The sequence below is a fragment of the Dasypus novemcinctus genome, chromosome 2 (assembly GCF_030445035.2).
Source record: "Dasypus novemcinctus isolate mDasNov1 chromosome 2, mDasNov1.1.hap2, whole genome shotgun sequence".
In the NCBI taxonomy this organism is placed as follows: Eukaryota; Metazoa; Chordata; class Mammalia; order Cingulata; family Dasypodidae; genus Dasypus; species Dasypus novemcinctus.
This window is the reverse complement of record NC_080674.1, coordinates 170,577,062-170,600,215: the sequence shown is the minus strand read 5'-3', so window position 1 is coordinate 170,600,215 and position 23,154 is coordinate 170,577,062. Positions and strand designations below refer to the sequence as shown.

The following is a 23,154-nucleotide window of genomic DNA, read 5'->3' as shown; positions in this document are numbered from 1 at the left end:
AAGGGGACAGGAGAGCTATGCTTTAACTCCAGCCTGTGCTGGGGGGAGGAGAAGAGCTTGGAATGGGTTTGAGACTGAAGTTTTAAAATGAACAGGACTGAGATTTATATCCCAAAATTAGACTTTAATCAAAACTAAATGGGAAGGAAGTGGCTGTGGCTCAGTCAGTTGGGCTCCCATCTACCACATGGGAGGCCCTGAGTTCGCGTACCAGGCCTCCTTGTGAAGGTAGGCTCACCCGCACCCTGCAGAGAGCCACCGGCCTACAAGAGCCATGAAGAGCCGACTCAGCAAGGTGACACAACAAGAAAAAAGGGAGACAAGCAAAAAAAACCCACAGAAGAGCATGCAGTGAGTGGACACAGAAAGCAGACAGCAAGCAAGCCATGGGGGGGGAGTGTATAAATAAATAAATACAGACACAGAAGAATGCACAGCAAATGGACACAGAGCAGACAGCAAGCAAAAAGCCACAAGGTGGGGGATAAAAAAAAAAACTAAATGGAAAATTATGATGCAATTCTGTTAAGCATCACCAACCACTCACCAGACAGGAAAGGTCACCAGAATAGTTGGTAACAGTCACTGAAGAAAGAAAATCAGCTCACATTTCCTCCCCAAGGAGTTAAACCTTATCACTAAACACATAATACCTGGGCTAGACTGTGAGCGGCACAGCACTAACAAGACCGGAGCTGTCTCGCAGGGGAGGCAGGAAGTCTGCCTCCTAGACTTGTGCTCTGCCCCCCCACCCCATTCCCTCAGTGGAAACCTTTGATGAAGGAAGCCATGGCCCTGGGCACAGCATGGGGCAAGCTTTTGGGTACACTGCAGTCATTGGGTCTACAGGAACCTGGATCCCTAGGACTGATGACATAGGCATTCATTTCAACCCACCATTTCCAGACTTGGGGAATTCAACAGTAAACAGGAGAGACCACCCTCACCCAGCCCATGGTGTAGCAGAAGAGACAGCCAAACAGGCAGGCACAACTTAGTGTGGTCAGTGCTATGAGTAGTTTAAGTGTCAGGGGCTAATTGAACAAAACGAGGGCACCTAGCCCAATCTTTTTTTTTTTTTTTTTAAAGATTTATTTATTTAATTTCCCCCTCTCCCCTGGTTGTCTGTTCTTGGTGCCTATTTGCTGCGTCTTGTTTCTTTGTCCGCTTCTGTTGTCGTCAGCGGCACGGGAAGTGTGGGCGGCGCCATTCCTGGGCAGGCTGCTCTTTCTTTTCACGCTGGGCGGCTCTCCTCACGGGCGCACTCCTTGCGCGTGGGGCTCCCCCACGCGGGGGACACCCTCGCCTGGCACGGCACTCCTTGCGCGCATCAGCACTGCGCATGGCCAGCTCCACACGGGTCAAGGAGGCCCGGGGTTTGAACCGCGGACCTCCCATATGGTAGACGGACGCCCTAACCACTGGGCCAAAGTCCGTTTCCCCCTAGCCCAATCTTTAGGTATAAGAAAGAGCTCCTGGTAGAGAAGCAGCTCGTTGGAGAACCAAGAGACAGATAAGTTGTCAGGAAAACCAGGAAAGCTTTCTAGGAGAGGAGACGTCATGGCCCTAGGTCTGGAGGCACGACAGAGAGCACAGAGCTAGGACTGGAAAGATGCCAGCTATGGTTGGAGTTTGGAATAAGACATTGTTGCTGAGAGAGCTAAGGCTGAAGAATGTAACTGGGGACACTTCATAGCCTTGTGAGCCACACTGAGCAACTCAGACCTGAAGGCAATGGGGCATCCTTGTAAATAAAAACCTGGAAGGTACTTTCAATCCCACCCAAGATGGAGTAACAAGGACCTGACTGACCCTCCCCCAAAACAATGAAAAAACAGGACAAAATATATCAGTGGTTGTCAATACAGTAGCAGCAGGGAAGTGGGCTTGGCCCAGCAGTTAGGGCATCCATCTACCACATGGGAGTTTCACGGTTCAAACCCCGGGACTCCTTGAGTCCGTGTGGTGCTGGCCCATGCACAGTGCTGATGTGCACAAGGAGTGCCCTGCCACGCAGGGGTGTTCCCACGTAGGGGAGCCCCGTGAACAAGGAGTGCAGCCCGTAAGGAGAGCCACCCAGCATGAAAGAAAGTTCAGCCTGCCCAGGAATGGCACCACACACACGGAGAGTTGACACAACAAGATAACACAACAAAAAGAAACACAGATTCCCATGCCACTGACGAAAACAGAAGCAGACAAAGAAGAACACGCAGTAAATAGACACAGAGAAAAGACAACTGGGGGGGGGAGATAAATAAATAAATAAGTCTTTAAAAAAAAAAAAGATACTAGCGGCAAAGGATGGGCGTCCCTGAGGGCCAGGAGATCAGTGAAGTGGGCCCTACAACTGCCCTAGCTTATTACTTTGAGATTTTCCAGGCCACTGAAGAGGGAAGGGTAACCCCAGCAGAGTCCAGCCCAGGTTGAAGAGACAGAGAAGAGTCTGGAAGACTGGTGCAGCAAGGGTTTGCAGGGCAGACCTGGAGAGGAGGGAGCTGTGCAAGAGAACAAGGGCCATCTGCAGAGAGCTCCCTCCAGCATTCAGCAGAGTGCTTACTGATCAGCTTGTGCCTGTGAGGAAACTCCTGGAAAAGATTAGAGGTGAGAGTGCCAGAAGGTCCCTCAGGGCTGAGAGTAGTGCCTTTCTTTAAGCCAGATGGGAAAACCTGCTTATTCAGGGATCAGTGGGTCAAGAAGTCTTTCTTCCCTCAGAAGCTGAGGGAAATTAGCCCTAGGCTAAATTCTGCTCTGGCCCCACCTAACAAATCTTAAAAGCAAGACCCAAAAGGATTAAATTATCTCCACGGAACTTAACTGTATCCCAGAACAAACTTAAGAATGTTTATAGAGGGAAACGGACTTGGCCCAGTGGTTAGGGCGTCCGTCTACCACAGGGGAGGTCCGCGGTTCAAGCCCGGGGCCTCCTTGACCCGTGTGGAGCTGGCCCATGCGCAGTGCTCATGCGCGCAAGGAGTGCCCTGCTACACAGGGGTGTCCCCCGCGTAGGGGAGCCCCACGCGCAAGGAGTGCACCCATAAGGAGAGCCGCCCAGCGCGAAGGAGGGAGCAGCCTGCCGAGGAAGGGCGCCACCCACACTTCCCGTGCCGCTGACGACAACAGAAGCGGACAAAGAAACAATACGCAGCAAAAAGACACAGAAAACAGACAACCGGGGGAGGGGAGGGGAATTAAATAAAAAATAAATCTTTAAAAAAAAAAAAAAAAAAGAATGTTTATAGAAATGGAAAAATAACCACAAAAGAAAAGGTAAAATTCATGTCTGCCATCCAATTAAAAATCACCAAGCATGCCAAAAAAGCAGGAAAACATGATACATAATGAAGAGAAAAATCAATCAGTTGAAACCAAGGATTGACACAGATGTTAGAATAAGCAAACAAGGACCTTGAAACAGAGAATATAACTATATTCCATATGTTCAAAAAGTTAGACGTGGAAGATTTTTTTTTTTAAAGGCCCATCTCAATGAAACTGCTAGAGATGAAAACAACAATGTCTGAAAAGAAGTTCTGAAAAGAAGGGTAAATAATAGCATCACATTTGCTGACTGGGAAATCTCCTGGTTGTGACCTGGAGAATGGATTTGGAGAAGCAATACTAACTAGGAACAGGAAGCTGTTCGAACAATCCAGGCGAGAAATGACGGCAGCCTAAAGCAGGCAACAGGAAAGCTGGAGAACAGCAGGGCTTTTTAACTATTTAAAAGGAGGAATTGGCAGGTGTGGTGACTGCTTAGCCACGTGAGGTGAGAACGCTGACAATGATCATAAATTGAGACAGAAGATGAGACGGAAACAAGCTGCTCCTCAACTTGAAGGGAGCAACAAATGCACTTCAGCAGCAAGTCTTGAAACCTCACTGGTCTCTTGCAGGTTATGGACCAGGGGTGAGAATGGTCCACTCAAGAACTTAAAGGATGGCACAGCTGGCTTCTGTGAGGGGTCTTTGAGGAGATGGAAAGAAATGAACGAATCAGGAATATACTTGAAGCAGAATGCCAAATCTGGTTTTGGAATGGGTTTGAGGAAGATGACAAGGATAGCTTCCAGATTTGTGGTAGGAGTAAACATAACTTCTTGAGGTATAAAAGGCCAGCAAAGGGCAGATTTGAAAGCTGAGAATCTCAAGTTCCATTTTAGACATTTTAGACGTGAGATCTCAAGTAAGCAACCTTAGTCAGGGTCTTGGAGCTCAGGGATGAGCCCTGGCTAGAAATAGGTAAAATTTGGGGCATGAGCACAGAAAGAGTGTTTTAAAGCACAGAATATATGACACAGGAGAGTTTGTAGAGTGGGAAAAGAGGCCAATATTGAGCCCTTACAGCTCTGACTTTTAAGAATTGGGGAGCTTTCTGATGTGTCGCTCATCTGTGAAAGAGAGTAGAGAAGTCCATAGCTAGAAAAGGATGAGGATACAAGGAAGGATTTTTTTTAATGATGGGGGAAGCCTAGCAAAACTGCAGAAAAGAAAAAGAGAGAGAGGAGATAACTGAGGAGAGGTAACCCAGAGCACATGGAGAGGTACTGGCCCATGATAGGAGGCAGAAGACCTTGGTTGCAGATGTGGTAGGTTTGCAAAATAAATGGTAGCAAGATGAGGGCAAGGGAGCTGAGGTGGCACAAAAGGTTGAGTGCCTCTCTCCCACTCCAGAAAGTCCCAGGATTGGTTCCTGGTGCCATCTAAAGTGAAGCTAAACAGACACAGAAGAACACATAGAGAGTAGACAGCACAAAACAATGAAGGGGGAGAAATTAATAGGTAAAATAAATCTTAAAAAAAAAAAATTTTTTTTTTAAATGGCAAGTGGATGTTACTCAGGTGACTAGGCTCCCACCTACCAGGTCCTTGGATGGGATCCCAGAGCCTCCTAAAGAAGACAGAGAGCTGTTGCCACAGGCAGGTGCGGTAAGCTGACACAACAGGAGGCACAAGAAGAAGAAAAAAAAAGATGAGAGAATTCCTGACTCCAGGTTCCTACATCCTCTACTAGAAAGGAGGTATATATGGTATACTGAAAGGCAGGGGTGGTGGGGAGAAAGGTAGAAGTTTAAAAAGTGGAGAATGGGGAAGCAGATATGGCTCAACTGATAGAGCATCCATCTACCATATGGAAGGTCCAGGGTTTGATACCCAGGGCCTCCTTGCCTGTGTGGTGAGTTGGCCCACACGCCGTGTTGCCACACACAAGGAGTGCCGTGCCACACAGGGGTGCCCCACATGCAAGGAGTGCGCCCCACAAGGAGAGCCACCCCATGCAAAATAAAGCACAGCTTGACCAAGAGTGGTGCCACACACATGGAGAGCTGACACAGCAAAATGACGCAACAAAGACAGACACAGACTGCCAGTGCCGCCTGACAAAAATGCAAGTGGACACAGAAGAACACACAGCGAATGGACACAGAGAGCAGACAATGCGGGGGAGAGGAGAGAAATAAATAAAATAAATTCAAAAAAAAAAAAGTGGAGAAGGAAAGAAAACAGTTCACTCAAAGTGGAAGAATGAATATTAGTGTACCATTGTCAGGCATATTGAGTGCCCAGGTCCTCAGTCCTTAGGGATGTCAACTGGCTTCATCGGGTGACTTTCCTCCAGTACTGATCTTCAATACTCAGAAGGCACTGATACCAACAACCCAAGTGTCCCTCAACAGATAACTGGATAAACAAAATGTGGTATGTACATATAATGGAATTTTCAACCATAAAAAGAAATGAAGCTTTGGTACATGCTACAACGTGAACCTTGAAAACAACATGCTAAGTGAAATAAGCCAGACTTAAAAAGCCACATATTGTACGATTACACACACATGAAATATCTGGAATAGGCAAATTCATAGAGATAGAAAATAGATTAGAGGCCATCAGTGGCCAGGAGGATGGGGGATGGGGGAGTTATTGCTTAATAAGCCAGAGTTTCTGTTTTGGGTGATGAAAAAGGTTTGCTAATGGATGGTGGTGATGGTGGTATAACATTGTGAATGTAATTAATACCACTGAATTGTACAATTGAAAAATGGTTAAAATGGGAAGTTTTGTGTTATATGTTACTTTTTTATTTAAAGGCACTAAAATACCAAAGCACCAAAAGAAAAGCAGCTGTGAAAGTCTTTTCACTCTACCATCCCACCTCTAGCCTCCTCTCAGGCTATTTCAGAATCAGCTGTACCAGACCCAAACCAAGTTACAAACTGGGTGTTTGGATACTCCAGAACTTTAGAAGCAGTTACCAAAGCTAAGGCTAAAACCTGTGAATGCCTCAAACCACACACTGCCCACCTTCCACCCCCAGCAAAGTCTTGGTGGGAAATCAAAATGAGGAAGACAATCTTTCAGGTCTCCAGGTTCTCAAGGTTCCATACGGAAGGGACCTTTCTCTGTCTTCAAATACTCTAATCTTATTAATATACAAATTACTATAAACTATGCTAATCTCCCGTATGCACACACAAGATAATGCTGTAAAAGATGAGTGTATAGCTTAATAGACATTTTAATACTCAAAAATAAACTTAAACAATAATTGGCCCTAACACGCACAAAAGACTTCCTACAGGCCAAACCCATTTTCAGCATTCATGCATTATCTCATTTAATCCTCCTAACAACCATTCCACATAAACTCTATTATGACTCCATCTATTATGACAGATGAAATGATGGAAGCTCAGAGAGGTTAAGCAACATGCCTAAGGTCAAGGAACTAGTCAGCCAGGATCTGATTCTTGAGGCTGTATTCCTCACCACTGCCTTATCTAAGTATATGAGTATATATACTTAAAAATGATCCCTAAATACTGTTACATAGCCTTTTTTATTCAGCATGATTATAATAGTAAGAATTTTTCTAGCAATAAATAATTTGAAAATAGAATTTTTAAAATAACTTTTTTAAAGCAAAAAATGTAGGCTTACAGAAAATTGAGCAGATAGTACAGAGTGTTCTCAAATAGCCATCTGTCCAATCTCAGTTTCTCCTATTAACATCTTGCATAAGTGTATTAGTCAGCCAAAGTACCAGATTCAAAGTACCAGAATTCTGTTGGCTTTTTCAAAGGATATTTATTTGGGGTGCAAAGTACCAGAATTCTGTTGGCTTTTTCAAAGGATATTTATTTGGGGTATAGCTTAAAGTTACAGGCCCTAAAGAGTCCAACCAAGGTACCATAAGACATACTTTCTAAGTCTGTTGCCGCATGTTGATGCAAGATGGCGGGCAACCTCTGCAAGCGTTCAACCTTCCTCTTCACTCTTAAGGCTCCATGGGTCGAGTGTCTTCCGATTTCAGCTGTAGGTTAGCATAAAGCTTGTCTCTCTTCCCAGGGCTCATTTCTTTCCAGGCTCAGCTGTTCTCTTTACAAGGTCAGCTGTAAACTATCAGGCAAATAACTCTTCTCTCTCAGGGGCTCCAGCTTCAAAACCAAGTTCTGTCCTCTGTCTTTTTCTGTGTCCCTACTTCAGTCTTCTCCCTGAGTGAGTGTCCGTATATATATCTCACAAAGGGAGGGCAGGGTCTCAAATTGAGTTGCCCTAATGACGTGATCGAATCAAAGCCCTCATTTTGATTTAATCAAGTAAACATAAAGCCTTTGAAATTAACACAAAGGGAATTATCATACCCAGAGAAACAGACCAGAAACATAATCAATATCTCTTTTTGGAATTCATAATATCAAACTGCCACAATGAGTGTAACACATTTTTTACAATTGATGAATGAATATTGATACATTATTATTAACTAAAGTCCATAGTTTACATTAGAGTTGACTGTGTTGTACATTAGAGTTGACTGTGTTGTACAGTCTTACGGATTTTTAATTTTTGGCAAAAAATTCCACTCTTAGAAAACAGCTGCAAAAATAATACAAAATTAGTATGGAGAACTCCAATATACCCCCAACCCAGACACCCAGATTGACCAACTTCTAACATTTTGCCACATTTGTTATATCATTCTGTGTATCTTACTCTATTTCTAAAACATTTGAGAAAATGTTGCATAATTCATGCTCTTTGAACACTTAATACTTCAATGTATATTTCCTAAGAACAAGTATATTCACTTATGTAGCCTCATTAAGTACAGTTATCAGGTTCAAGAAAATTGAATATTGATTTAAAAATACATATGATTATACTCCATTTTTTCCAATGATTCAATAATGTCCTTTTAGGCATCTTCTCCTCCACTTTTAGATACAATCCCAGATCATGCATTGTATTCAATTGTCATTGTCTCATTATCAGTCTCTCTTTTTACTTGTGGAAACATACATACAACACAAAATTTCCCAACTCAGCCATTCTCAAGAATACAATTTAGTGGGAACAGTCACATTGACCATCCATTGTCAAAACTTTTTCATCCCAGAGACCCTGCACACATGAGCTATTAACTACCATCTCTCCCCTACTCCCCTTAACCTGTACTCCTTTTGTCTCCACGAATTTGCATAGTTATTTCATAAGTGGAATCATACAATACCTGTCCTTTTGTGTCTGACATTTCACTTAACATATCTTCAAGGTTCACCCAAGCAAGTTATCATGTACTGAAACTTCATTTTTTATAGCTGAATAACACTTTATTTATCCATTCATCTGTTTGTGGACACTTGAATTGTTTCCACCTTTTGGATATTGTAAATAATTCCTCTATGAATATTGGTATACCATAACCCACTCTTTACACTGAAAATATTCAGTGGGTATCTTTCCAAGCCCACATATGTAGATTACCTTGTTCTTTTTAATGAATGTATTTTATTACACTGTATGTATCATATTTTCCACAATTATAAATTGTGCAGCAATGAACATTTTTATAAACACGTCTGCAGACACTCATATGGGGGACTTTTCCTCTGCATCACTGACCCCTTCCTGCACCTTCTTCCTACCATTTGCCATGCTGCTAATTCCAACCCCTAGATACGTCCTGAAGCCTTACCCTTTTCTTCACTGTCATGGCAAGGTCACTTCATCATCATTTCCTTCCTAGACTACAGCAGCCTCAAACTAGTCTCCCTGCATCCAGAGTGAGGTTTCTGAAACACAAATCTGAGCATGTCACTCCCTTCCTTAAAATTTTTCAATGCGGGAAGCAGATGTGGCTCAAGCAATTGAGGTCCTCCCCATCACATGTCAAGTCCCAGGTTCGGTTCCTGTTGCCTCCTGGAGAAGACAAGAAGACAGCAAGCTGGTGCAATGGGCAGGCATGGCAAGCTTACACAACCAGATGATGCAACAAAGAGACACAAAGAAGAAAGACAATAAGAGACACAACAAACCAGGGAGCTGAGGTAGCTCAAGCCATTGAGTGCCTCTCTCCCATATGGGAGTTTCCAGGTTTGGTTCCCGGTGCCTCCTAAAGAGAAGACGAGCAGGCAGAGAGCATATAACAAATGGACAGAGAGCAAAGAGTGAGTGCAAACAAGGGGGATAAAGAAAATAAAAAATAAATCTTTAAAACAATCTTTCAATGGCACCTTAACACTCTCAGGATAAACTCCAAACCTTTGCATCATTTATAAAGCCCTATGCTAGCTGGACACTGCTTAACTCTCCAAACCAGTTGCCAACCAGTCCCCAAACAAACCAAGGAACAAAAGAAGTTTTCTTTTAACAAGCTGTTTTTTCTCGCCTCCTCACGTTTGCAAAGACTGCCCCTCCACCTGGAAATCTTGAAAGAAGCCTTCCCTGTCCTTCCCTAACCTAAGTTAGATCATGCCTACTCTGTGCTCCCCTAGCACCTGGCCCTTCCCACCATGACATTCATCTTCCTGAGTTTTAATGACCTGATAAATATTCATCTTCCCAACTGAGTTATAAGCATCATGATGACAGGGGCTATGCCTGAGTCACTTCACCATTATAACCTTGATGTCTTGGACAGCCAGGCCTCAAATAGATTTATGATTAAATTAATGGAAAGAACAAATTCCACCTAGGAACTTCTACCTTACGACTGACATTTTCATTATTTGATACTGTTGCTCAAAATTATCATTAGTGTATCATTAATATATTGAAAAAGCAGGCATTGTATTTCCATTGAAGGTTGATTTGGAATTTGAGGCCTGAAAAATGCCAACAAATAAAATGTGTGCAGGTGAACCTTACCTAGATAAGAGCTCCCTTAGGGTCAATGTAGTGGAAGTGTGTGACTTGAGAGACATAAACTTTAAACCTAGGACCTGGACAGACTAGAATTCCAAACAGGAACACAGATTTGGCCCAGTGGATAGGGCATCCATCTACCACATGGGAGGTAGATGGTTCAAACCCCAGACCTCCTTGACCCATGTGGAGCTGGCCCATGCGCAGTGCTGATGCGTGCAAGGAATGCTGTGCCACACAGGGGTGTCCCCCGCGTAGGCGAGCCCCACGCACAAGGAGTGTGCCCCGTAAAGGAGAGCCGCCCGGCACAAGAGAAAGTTCAGCCTGCCCAGGAATGGCGCCGCACACACAGAGAACTGACGCAGCCAAAAGAGCCACAGATTCCCGTGCTGCTGACAACAGAAGCGGACAAAGAACATGCAGCAAATGGACACAGAGAACAGACAACTGCAGGGGGGCAAGGAGAGAGAAATAAATCTTGGAAAAAAAAAAAAAATAGAATCCCAAACAAAGCCTCTAATAAGTTTTTAAAGTAATGAAACCAAACATAATTGTATACCAACAGCAACAATCCCAAGACAAAAAAATTATCTGTATTAATTATCTCATTTAAAGTCTAAGCACACGTTATGATCTGATTAGCAGTTGAAATAAAATTGGTTCCATGCTCATTCTTTCCCTGGGGAATGGTAACTAATCAGTAAAGGATTGACTAGTCCCCTTGCTCCCAGTCCAACTTAATTGCAAAATTTTCTTAATTTTATTAATACTTCCTGACTGAATGATGCTCATGACACCCATTTCTAAGAAGGAAACTAATGCTTCAAGGTCTTCACAGTGAAACTGTTCTCTCCACTACCAGAAGAGACCATTTCCTAAAGTTTCTAAGTTCATATTATACAAAATGAAAGCAACTCAGAAAACTTTGCTTTTTAAAGTGGCCTATTACACCTGAGGAGGCTAAACCTCACTCCCAGAAAGTCAAGTCCCCTAGTAGTCTTTTTTTCCTCCTGGAAGTCTGTCTGCTAATTCTAGGAATTCAGACTGATTCAGTTGTAGAGGGTAAAAAATTTTAAAAGTCAGGACTGGTGACTATAGGTGTTCCTAGTATTTCAAGCCTAATATTGTTTCAGTTTTCTTCAAGGATGGTAAAGAAGAGGTTCACATTCTAAACTATATATGCTACAGATGCTTCAGAGGAAAAGCTTCCAAATAGTTTAGTATTAAACAGGATCAAATGCAATCAAATACATGGCCCAGTTAAGTGAAGTGAGTGAAGTAGGCTAGGTCCCAGAGAAGAGACAGTAAAACACTTCAGTCCAGCTAAGGTAGGGTCTGTGGGATAGAAAGCCCACTCTCCATCAAAGGAAGACTGCTGACGCTCCATTGGCAGTCCAGCAAGTGTTGAAAACAAGGGTCTTCTATTTCAATTTCTGCTCTTCCAAGAGAAGCCTCAAAAGCAAATGTAGGTGAAACTTTAGAAATTTTAAGTGGGGGAGGGGAAAAGAGGTATTGAGTAGATGGAATCAACGTAACTGTGGAGCTTGGAAGTGTTCCACAAGATTATGCATGGATGTATATAGGACATGTTAAATTACACCGAAAATGTATAGGGGCCTATAGACTAAAATGTAAATCATAATGTAAAACATAACTAAAAATTTAGAAAATTGTATAGTCTAAAATATAAACCACAATGTAAACCCAAGTGTTACCTTGTTGGAAAGCTATTGTCTCAATATCTGTACATCAGTTTCAGTAAATATAGTATGAACACGTAAAAAGATTTTTGCTGTGGAAGGAAAAAGGGTTTTATATTGGATATGTAGGAGTACCATATATTCTTTATATGTATTACTGTGATCTAAAACTTTTGTGAAGACAAGCTTAATAATTAGGAAAAAAGAAAGGACATAGACACTGAGGAAAAGATGGGAGAAGTTGCCTTGCCAATTTGCATACAGGGTAACACATTGCAGTGATGGAAGACAAAACATCAAAAACAAAGCTTTTGCATTTTTTAATTTTTTGATACCACAATTTATTTTTACCTTAATTTTTCTAAATTAATATGTATTCTATATCTAACCTTTAAACTCATCACTATATTCCATTTTATTATTAATGGAACCTGGCAATATATTGGGTTTCATTTTCAAAGAAGTTTTGGATCACAGAGAGGTTCAACAATGGCAGGGGAGGAATACTGGTGTGGGATGTTATTGACAGGGGACATATGGTTGGCAGGGAGTTCTCCAGAGCATATATCCAGGGTACATAAAAACATTTGGATATTTTCATAGTGGATACAATTAAAAACGACAACTGAGGGAGTGCTGAGTTCCTAGCCAAGGGAGCTCTATTACATTCCCTAATGGAGCAGCAACAATCCCCCAAATGCAATGGCAAAGACCAAAAAAGAAGGATGGTCCAACAATGAGCCTTTGATACTAATGACTATGCTTGTGAGCCTGTGTGCCTGAAATAAGAACAAGGCCTAGAGCTACAGGATGCCTAAGAGTTACCTCCTGAGCCTCCATGTTGCTCAAATGTGGCCAGTCTTGAAGGCAAACTCAGCATGTAAATGCATTGCCTTCCCCCAGTGTGGGACATGACTCCTGGGGATGAGCCTCCCTGGCACTGAGGGATTACTACCAAGTACCAGCTGATGATGTAACTAGAAAATGACCTTGAATAAAAGGGTCAACTCAGACCAGCAGAATATCTCAGCCTGCATGTAATAGCAGGAGTTAGAAATGCTTTTTGACCTGAATAAAAGGAGGAAATGGAAAGGACAAATGAGTTTATATGGCTATGAGCCTCCAAAAAAGAGGCAGGAGGTTATCAGAGGGGTCACCCTTATGCACACCTCAGCAGAGTCCCAGAGACAGATAAAGTAGATACAACCCCAGGTACTGGTTCTTCTGAGCACTACAGAGACCCACAGGTTCTATGATCACGTCAGGTGGAGTTCAGTGCCATGTCAGTTGGCCCTACTTTGGAGTTTGTGTTTCTGTGTGGAGCTGGACTCAGATGTGATCTTTGTTCACAAGCCTCTCTTGTTACTTTTACCGAATCTGTGGTTGGCGCTGGGGTTTAGTGTATATCCAGGGGACCTGAATTTCTGGGCTGTCCATGTGATAGCCAGGCCCCAAGATTCAACAGACTAGCAACTCTTACACTCTGGTTTATTGGACTTACCCCACTCAGCTAACATGGAGGTGAAGAAGGTCAGCCACCACACCAGAGACCCAAGAGTGCCTACAACTGAAAGCAAGAGAATTGCATCCAGCATCCATGGGGAATCTAAGCCCCCTCTTGATATAGATGTGGAGTGGACACAACCATTCCAGGGTCCACAGGATGGAGGAATAGAGTATGGATTAAAGTGGACTTACTGATATTCTATTCATGAACTATTGTGATTAGTAATCAAAGATAATGTAGCATTGATTTGGAGAAAGCAGCCATGGCAGCTGCTGAGGGTAGGGAGTGGGAAGAGATGTGATGTGGGGGCATTTTCAGGACTTGGAGTTGTCCTGGGTGGTACTGCAGGGACAGTTACTGGACATTGTATGTCCTCCCATGGCCCACTGGGTGGAGTGGGAGAGAGTGTAAACTATAATGTGGACGATTGACCATGTGATGCAGCAGTGCTCAGAGATGTATTCACCAAGCGCAATGAATGTCCCATGATGATGGAGGTTGTTATGGGAGGAGTGGGGTGAGGGGGTTGGGGGATACATGGGGACCTCATATTTTTTTAATGTAACATTAAAAAAATAAAAACAAAAAGTTAAGTGACAAATTTTGTGTTTTTTAAAGTATCACCTACCCCCTCTCACCCCATCCCCCCAAAAAGAAAACCTACATGCAATCATTTGCAATCTCTGATGTTTTGATTCCAATCTCAGGTTTGGAATTACACTACAAGCTCTATCACTTTCTAAAGCTTTTAGCCTTTGGCAAATCAATGAATTGTCCTCACTTGGAAAGTGGCATCAAACATTAAACACAAAAATGTTTACCAAATACTTAAAACAATGACTACAGGGTAAACAACTAAATACTGTTTTATATAGGTGGAGAATGAATCTTACAGTCAGTAAATCATTTGCTGTAATCTTCAAAGATCCCAGGAGGTTGAGGGTTGAATCTTCAGAAGTTTTAGAGCCTTTCAAGTTCTGATTACTAAAAATTGAGAGTTTTGGTTATTTTTTTCAAAGGAAGAACCACCAGCTTGCTTTTAATCCCATTTCCTTTTTTTAACCTTTCAAAATTGCTACAGCTTTACCAGAAGGCATGTAGGGAACATCATTGTCCAACACTTCTCACATAAATCCAAACCTCAGACTCCTTGTGGAGTAAGAAGGCTACTTGCTTTTCTTTAGTTCATTTCTGAGCAGCAAAGGTTATTTTCCCTCTCCCAAGTTTAGGATTTCCTGTATTCCCCCATTCAATCTTGGCTGCCACAATCAGTCAGAAAGCTCGAGGACTTTTTTCTTGCATCTATTGTGGAAACCTTAGCAGCAGACTAACTGCTCCAGGGCTGTCAGAGATGCATTAAATACTGAGTATTAAAGTCATGAGAAACCAAATAGAACTAGCAATAAGAAGGCCTAGCAATAGATTCTTAATGAGTTGAAAGTAGCTCTTCTAATTAAGAGTTCTAATAAATGTCACAAGCGAATGACCAGAAAAAGGCAATAAAGCACACACATTTCAGGGAAAATAGTGGCAGCTCTAAAATAGCTGTTAAAATGAACCAAAAAGGGCAGTGGACTTGGCCCAGTGGTTAGGGCGTCCGTCTACCACATGGGAGGTCCGCGGTTCAAACCCCGGGCCTCCTGGACCCGTGTGGAGCTGGCCCATGCGCAGTGCTGATGCACGCAAGGAGTGCCGTGCCACGTAGGGGTGTCCCCCATATAGGGGAGCCTTACGCGCAAGGAGTGCACCCAGTTAAGTAGAGCCGCCCAGCGAGAAAGAAAGTGCAGCCTGCCCGGAATGGTGCCGCACACATGGAAAACTGACACAAGATGCTGCAACAAAAAGAAACACAGATTCCCATGCCGCTGACAACAACAGAAGCGGACAAAGAAGACGCAGCAAATAGACACAGAGAACAGACAACAGGGGTGGGGGGGGAAGGGGAGAGAAATAAATAAATAAATCTTTTTAAAAAAATAAAAATAAAAAAATAAAATGAACCAAAAGGTTTTAAAGATACATTTTTACAAGTCAGATCTCCTGTCAGATTACAGATTCTTGCCTATTAAACACTTCAGCTAATTTTCATACTCTTTTAAACAAATTCCAAAAAATAACTGCAACATTAGGAAAAATATAATAAAGAATTGCTTTATTGATACCAAAAAAATATACACACACACTATACAGCACTAAGAAATTTAAATATCTAAGTCATAGCAAACAGGCGGCAATTCAACATCCAGGGTCGACAGAATGCTTGAAGGAGACTGCAACAGATCTAGAAAACAGAAATTTCTTATGAAGTTTCCGTAAACCCATGTCAACATAGGTATTAGTTACCACTTTTGATCAAAAAAATCATTTTTTCCCCTTTGTCCAATGGGTCCCTATCCCGACTCTTCACCCCAAACACACACACACTTCTTGGAATGTGGTTGCTGCCCCAGAATTGACCTTCATTAGGAAATAAGTTTTAAAAGTACTTAAACCCCTGTTCTTCTTAGAGACCCAACTAAGAGCTAACAGTCTCACTAATATTATTTATAAAATACAAGTTACGCCATCAAAGCCAGACAAGAGCAAATAGAAAACATTCTGATGACAATTTGTGACCACTAGTTTAAACTAAGACCTCAAACCTTCTGTAATAAGAAGGTACTATTATTCAATGCTTTGGCATATATAGTCTCTTGTGCCTTTATTAGCTTTGGATAAAGCTTGAAATTCTCATTCTAAGCAAGTTTATTTATACTTCAACTTAAAGCCTACAAACTATCTGCTATATTTATCTCATTTTGCTATATCTAAGACTGTCCAGATTCCAGAATAACTTAATTTTACCTGGGCATTAAGGACTAAAATGCATTCCTAATTGAGAAGATTTTTCATTATTCTGAAATTTTATCCCTAGAGCTCAAAGAATAGAAGCTACCTATATAGTACCTTCTGTACAACTTTGCCCTCACAGTAATGGAAGTGCTATGAAACAAGTTGTTTGCAGCCTTTCGAGGAGGGTACTTGTTCACTTACTAGGCTCCCACATCACAGAGGGCATCTTCACAGGGGAGGGGGGACCCAGCTCTAACAGCTTTTCAAGTTCCCTCTCTTCATCAAGGATCATGAGAGGCACTCCGTTCAAGGGGAGGTGTGCAATTTGGTGCTCTTCAGGCAGGTCAAAACTCTCAAAGTCTGTCATAAAAAGAAAGCATTTTGTTAGGGCAGCAGTTCTCAGTCTGGTCAGTAGACCCCCAGGAGTCGAATTCCTTTTAGCAAGTGGGCCCAGGAGGTCAGAACTATTTTCATAATATTAACACCTTATTCACTGTGTTGGTATTTACAATGATGGTATAAAAGAAATGGTGGGTAAAATGCTAGTGCTTTGGCACAAATCAAGGAAGTAGCAATAAACTATAAGAGTAATCATATTCTTTACCAACAAGCACTTGCAGTAAAAAAAATGTTAGTTTTCCTAAATAACATTTTAATGTATACAATAAAAAATATTAATTTTATTAGTCTCAACCCTAGAGAACACGTGTCTTTAATATTCTGTGTGATAAAAAATGAGAGATATGCAGAAAGCACTTCTGCTACATTGATATACAATGGTCCTCTCAAAGAAAAAAGATGTGTGCAATTATTTGAGTTGCAAGCTAAATTAGAGGGCTTTTTCCTGAACTATTTTTACTGGAAAGAATAACTAAAAGACAAATAATGGTTAGTCAGACTTGGACATTTTCTAAAATAATTAAAGTAGACAATTGCTTCAAGAAAAACTGACAGTATTTGTTGCCAATGATAAAATTTAAAAATTTCAAAAAAAAAAATTAAAGTTTTGGAAAAGTCATCTACTACCATGAGCTTTACAGCTTTCTAAGATGTTTCTAGTAAGATCAGTGGTGATATTAATGAATGTGCTTTTGATATTGTATAATGAAGCAAGTCAGCATCTCAGTGAAACAGCATTTTTAAATAATCAATGTATGAGACCAATGCAAGATAAGAGCAATGATAAAAGATACATTTGAAGTATCAGCTGAGACTCATGGATTTTACTGTCAGAGTATAAAATAATCATTGATAAAGTTTCAGATTCCACATTGCAACTATACTTTAAAGAAAGCTGTTGAGAGAGTAGTATCAAATAAATATCCACACTTATCTGAAAGGCTATTAAAATATTCCTCCCCTTTTTAACTATTTATCTATGTGAGGACATATACTTCAACCAAAACAATAAATTACAACAGATTGCAGAATCAGATGAGAATCCAGCTGTCTGGTATTAAGCCAATTAAATAAATTTTCAAGACTATAAAACCATGATATTCTTCTCACTAAATTTGTTTTAAAAAGTTATTTTTCTTAAGTATTTAATAATGTAATGGGTTTATTTTAAATGAATATTTTTCAAATTTGTTTTAATTTCTAATATAGAAAACATAAAAGTTCTTTGGATTCCTCAATAATTTAAGAATGTAAAGAGTTCCAGAAATGAAGGGGGGGGGGGGGGGAAAGAGTACCACTGTGTTAAGAAACATTCCATCTTTAAAAACCCTACTACTACATGGGAATTATTTGAAACAACTGATGTTTCTTGATTGTAAGAAAAGTATGATTTAAATATCAGTCTTTCCTCTTTTAAAGAAGGTAGCATTTTCTTAGAAGGTCAAAATATTGTGGTTCTTCCTCCTTTGTTCTTAGATATGAAAGGTCTTTAAAGCCTTAAGTACTCAGGAACTACTGGGCTCTTTTTCAAGTGTGGGTAAACCCAGAAATCAAAAAGGAATGGAGTGATATGTGACTACTTAATTGAAAACCACTGAACTGTAAAAGAAGCAAACAGACAAGACTCCAAAGGAAAGAAGTCTGCAACGTAAAAGGGCTAATTTCCATTACCCACCAAGAGCTAATACTAAAAAAATAAAAGTCACATATTCAAAAGAAAATGAAGACACAAACAGGTAACTCTACAATGAGAAGCTACTAAGAGCCAATAAATTATGCTCACACACACATAACAAATTTAAAGCAAGACATCATTACCTTTCTGATAAAGATTAGAGTATTAAAACATTTGCAATTACAAAACATGGGGGAAAGTCATCCTCATCCACTATAAGTGGGTTCAATAATTTATACTATTTTGGAGGGCAACTTGGCAATATCTCTTCACTCACATGCAGTCTAATGTAGTTTTCCTTCTTGGTCAGTAGGCTTATTAGATGCACCTAATTTTCCTTAATGGCTGAATGGTAATCATTAGCATGAACCACATTTTATCAAAATTTAGACTTAAACCTTTCATTCAGCAATCGTTTTTAAAGTTTATCTTACAGATATACTCACAAACATGCAACAATATAATCGAGACTACTAATTGCAGAAGGTCTTGTAATATATAAAAGCTGGAAATTATCTGAATATATCAGCAGAAGAATGGCTAAACCTTCTTGGGCAAAAAGGATAAAAAACACTCAGCACTCTAGAGGTCTCTGCCTGATCTTCCCCTGGCCCTCTCCACCTATATTATTCTTCACCCTGGACACCTTTAGTTTCCCAAAACCACTTTGGTCCTTTATTCTACCTCTGGATCTCTGCACACACTTTATCTGGAATTCTCTTGCCTTGCCCCTCCATTCTTCGCCTAGCCATCTCCTCATATCTTCAAGGCTCAACTTTATTGTACTTCCTAAGAGAAAGCTTCTCTGTTCTTACAGGCTAATTTTAGTTCCCCTCAACAGGCCGCGTTTTTCTATTCCCTCATACTCTGAGATGATTTGTATACTGTTTGGCTTTTCCTCCAAATTGTGGGCTTTCTCTGGATAGGGGATCTCTGTCTTGTTAACTACTATAGCCATACCCTCACATTGCCTGGTACACAGTAGCCTCTCCTCATGTTTGCTGAGTAAATTAAAGCCTGAAAAGCTGGATCTATGATAGGAAGATATTTCAGAAACACAGCAGGTTGAAGGAATAAAACTTCGTTTCCACTGGCTAATCAAAGGAATACCTAATCCTACCACAGTACTCTCAGGCATTACTCAACTTGACATAAAACCCACTTCCTAAAAATTTTCCTAGAAAGATTGTCAACATTTAGACTTGTTCAATGTTCATGAGGACATCTTATCACACCTCCCCCCCCCCCCCGCCCCCCCAAGGTGTTAAGCATGGAGACAGGAACCATGTCTTCCACATCTTTATTCCTACTCCCCTCCTGGCCTAAGATGATACCTTACAAATAATTCCACCAACAAGAGTGTTCAAAACAAACCAGATTCCCATAGTCTTTCATGATAGTTTTGGGTCATATGCCACTCATATCCATACCAAACTACAGATGAATTGAATTCTAAGAGAAACTCAAAGCCAAACTCATTTTTGTAACACCAAAAGATACTACCTAGAGGATTGTAGGGAAAGAATTTTTCTATTTCTGGATAGATGTCATCCGAGGCAGGAACAGGGCTTTTTGCTTTAACAGTCTTCTCAGTCATCTGAAACAACCAAGGAAGTAAGGATTAATGGGAATGGAAGTCTTGTCAACTGATTAACACAGTGAATTATAGGGTCTTTTCAAAACATGTGATTACCTACCACATTTTAAAATTAGTCAATTTCATGCTGACTTCTAAGAAGCCATAATTCTTAATTCTCATGATTACACACAAATAATTGAGCAAGCAATTTCCGTATCATGGTTCAAAAGGCTGAAATTTAAGTATTAGCACCTGTCAGTGTAACTTACTAAGAATACAAAACAGTTAATTCAGAGCAAATCAGCTCAATTATTTGACCTAACAGAGGAGAAAATGAACATAAATCACCCAGAAGAGTAGCTAATCTTAAAAGCCATTTTTGGATATATGATTTTCCATTAGTGTTATTTTATTTCCTCAGGTTAATATTAAAAACAAGTTTGCATTCCTTAAATATATACACACTGAGTAAGACAGTCAAGGACGACAGGAGTCCACTATGGAGAATTCCCTAGTCTGGAACTGGCAGGCAGATAGTCCCAAAGAAGGTTAAAACAGAGGCCAAGGTATTCTCAATTTATACCTAGAGGAAATCCCTACCACAGGGTTTCTCACACCTCAGTCCTCTGTGGAACATCATCATTATTTTTACCATATCCTTGTAATAGCTTTATTTATTTTAAGTCAACTTACTTTTTTTTTAAAAGTCACCTGTTTTAGCCTTGTCGTAAGCCACACTATTAGTAGTCACAGGTCTGATGTAAAGTGCTACGTTTTTCCCACTAATGGATTTTACAATGTATGTGACCTCTTGCAAGGTGCCATCTCTCTCAGTACTTTATCTGTAAGTAGATGCTACCAACCAATCTGCTTCAAGACGCTAGTTAACTGCAGGTGCAAAACAACATTCACTTGCTGCTTCCAATCAAAAGATATGCAGAAACTCCACAAGGGCCATATTATTCTCCTCTGCTGATCTACATTTGCTAGTCTGTGTTTCCTTCTACTCACAGGGAAAGCCAGGTTGGATGTTAATAGTCTTTTTTCTTTTTCGAGTCAAAATCACTGAAGTGTTTATAAACAGTGTCTCTATAATCAAAACTTACCTTTTTGGCAGCGAAGGTGGGCTGTTTTTGTTTGAGGGGTCCATTAGTCTTCACTAACTTTTCTGTAGCTCTGTTGACAGTTCCTAAAGCCTTTCTGGTGGCTCTAGGTAGGGCTGGTGGAGCATCAAACATTTTGCCAAACCGCGGCGTTGAACCCTGAGCTCTCCTATCCAAGGCTTTGACCGCTGAAGAGTTTTACAACAAGATTATTCAAGCAGTCAACAACTGTGCAGCTTCAAGGCTGACTGCTTAAAAACTTGTCCTAACCCAACCCCCATCTTTGGCAGCGGCCGGACCATAATTTGCCCTATAGCACTTCAGTTCAGTACTCTCTTTAAAAATCCCACTAAGACACTGAACATGAAAATGGGACCCATAACGAGCTTCCCGCAGGAAGAGTGCTCAGGGGACTTGACTCCAACTGCCGACAACGTGCCCTAAATGCCTCCCCCAGCTCCACACCATATCCGCAATCAATTCACAATCGTTGCGTATCCAATTGCAGCCTGTGCACTTACAAGGCCCCGGGCCCAGCTTCGGCCCATCCTTAGGAGCCACACGGGTGCCTGGCTCTCCATTTTCTTTATCAACAAAGATGAGGGTAGTCATTCTGGATTACTCTAGGGAGGAGAAAAACAGGTTAGACCCTGGGGGTTACGGAAGGCGAGGGACGGCTGAGATGGAGCACAGGCCCAAACTCCCTTCCCCGTACGTCCACAGTAGAGCTAAGCCGGGAGGCGGTGCCGGAGCCCGCAGGCCCGTACCGCAGCTGTTACGGCTTCAAGCCCGCGCGCCCGCGGCCCTAAGTCGGTGAGAAGCAGGGTTGGGGCCGGCGCACACCCGACGCCCTTCAGAAGAGATCCACCGAGGGTTCCCGACGCGGTCCCCGTCGCGGTCCACGCCCACGGCTGAGCCGGGCCCCGCGCACCGACTCCCCGGGCCAGTCCCTGCCCGCCCCTTTCCCGGCCGCGCCAGACCTCTGGCGGGGCGTCGGCGCCGGTACCTCGGTCTCAACCGCCACACCGCCCCAATTCTCCGCCGCTGACGGTCGCGCGCCGTCGGGCTCCGGGTTTAAACCACAACTCGCGCCCCTATTGGCTCGTACGACCAGGCGGGGACGGGAAAGGGGCGGGGTCGCCCGAGAAGAACCAATGGGAAACGTATACGCTCCCTGAGCTCCGCCCCGAAAGTTCTTTCTCGGGTGTGTGCTTCCCCGGAGAAAACCGAAGAGCTGGGATTGTCTCTGTCCCTACAACCTGAGAGGCTTTTTTGCCATCCGTGGCGTTTGAGCTGGTTGGACTGAGGCCCTGACCCTGTAATTACTGTAGGGACTTTTTACTTGAATAACACTATGAAGTGTTGAAAATGAATACACGGCTTGAATTATCAGGTAGAAATTTGGCAGGTTTTAAGTGAAAGTATGCAGATCACCTGAAAACCCAACCCCTCCCATAGAAGTAACCACTGCTAATATCGTGGTGTATTTCCCTCCAGTCTTTCTTCTGTGTATGTAAGATTAAGTTTAGTATGCACAATATCTTAGCCTACTTGAGCACTTAATATGATCTTGTGGCCATATTCTTAGGTCAGGGACTTTGTATGCTTTTTAAAACATTTTGATGGTGACATGATAGCCCATGGGATTATGCACCATCATTTATTTAACAGATTCACTCCTGCTGGACTTTCAGGTTGCTTCTAAAATGATGGTAAAATCCTGGAAAGTCCTCAAAATTATAGAGCCACAAGGCACACTGACATGGGTGGTTGGGTTGGTGGTACAGGTTCAACAAGGGATAAAAATAGTAAATTTTCACTTAACCTACAAAATCCTGCGTGATCCAGTAGTCCTTGCCCCACCCTCCCACTTCATCCCAAGATCTCTTCCCCTCTTCCAAACCTTTGGCCCCCATCCTCTTCCTCAAAACCTCCACACTCTTTTTAACTTCAGGATCTCTGCATATAGACAATTCTGCCTTCCTGTACAGCTCCCTCTGATAAGTTTTTTCAGAATCAAAAGAGTGGGTCCGGGTGAGAAAGGCTCATCTGAATCTTGGGTGAGGATGGTTAAGGTTCTTTCAGCCACAGGAATCCTGAAACCACGGATCACCCACATATGCTTTGAGCCATGCTCTCAATGTTTTCTTCTGGACACCCTGCAACTACCCTACATCAAATGTATTGTAGAACAGACCTATGGTAAAGCG

The 23,154-nt window shown here is 41.9% G+C and overlaps 1 protein-coding gene and 1 non-coding gene across 4 annotated transcripts; both read right to left on the bottom strand.

Moving 5' to 3' along the window:
- Nucleotides 1-14,589: 14,589 nt before the first annotated feature.
- On the bottom strand, nt 14,590-14,713 carry LOC111766257 (small nucleolar RNA SNORA31). Its single transcript, XR_002798349.1, has one exon. It is a non-coding gene; the product is annotated as a small nucleolar RNA SNORA31 (small nucleolar RNA).
- Nucleotides 14,714-15,491: 778 nt separating this feature from the next.
- Nucleotides 15,492-22,048, bottom strand: PTTG1 (PTTG1 regulator of sister chromatid separation, securin). Of its 3 annotated transcripts, none has more exons than XM_004467213.3 (6): nt 21,951-22,048; nt 21,466-21,567; nt 20,948-21,132; nt 19,766-19,859; nt 16,390-16,548; nt 15,492-15,637 (listed from the first exon to the last, which is right to left on the bottom strand). In XM_004467213.3, exons 2-6 carry the CDS (start codon nt 21,554-21,556, stop codon nt 15,558-15,560), a joined length of 609 nt encoding a protein of 202 aa, XP_004467270.1. In that variant the 5' UTR covers nt 21,557-21,567; nt 21,951-22,048; the 3' UTR covers nt 15,492-15,557. The 3 variants fall into 3 exon arrangements, with proteins under 3 accessions (XP_004467270.1, XP_004467271.1, XP_023447107.1); XM_004467214.3 differs by having other exon boundaries at nt 21,925-22,025; XM_023591339.3 differs by lacking the exon at nt 21,951-22,048 and adding an exon at nt 21,712-21,858.
- Between the last annotated feature and the right edge of the window lie 1,106 nt (nt 22,049-23,154).

Bases quoted from the DNA above. Each gene is read 5' to 3' on its own strand.
- PTTG1 (XM_004467213.3), bottom strand. From the start codon at position 21,556: ATGACTACCCTCATCTTTGTTGATAAAGAAAATGGAGAGCCAGGCACC. The intron at 21,133-21,465 runs GTAAGTGCACAG...AAAACTCTTCAG, and splicing joins GAAGCTGGGCCCGGGGCCTT to CGGTCAAAGCCTTGGATAGG. The intron at 19,860-20,947 runs GTAAGTTTTGAT...TGGTTGTTTCAG, and splicing joins CCACCTTCGCTGCCAAAAAG to ATGACTGAGAAGACTGTTAA.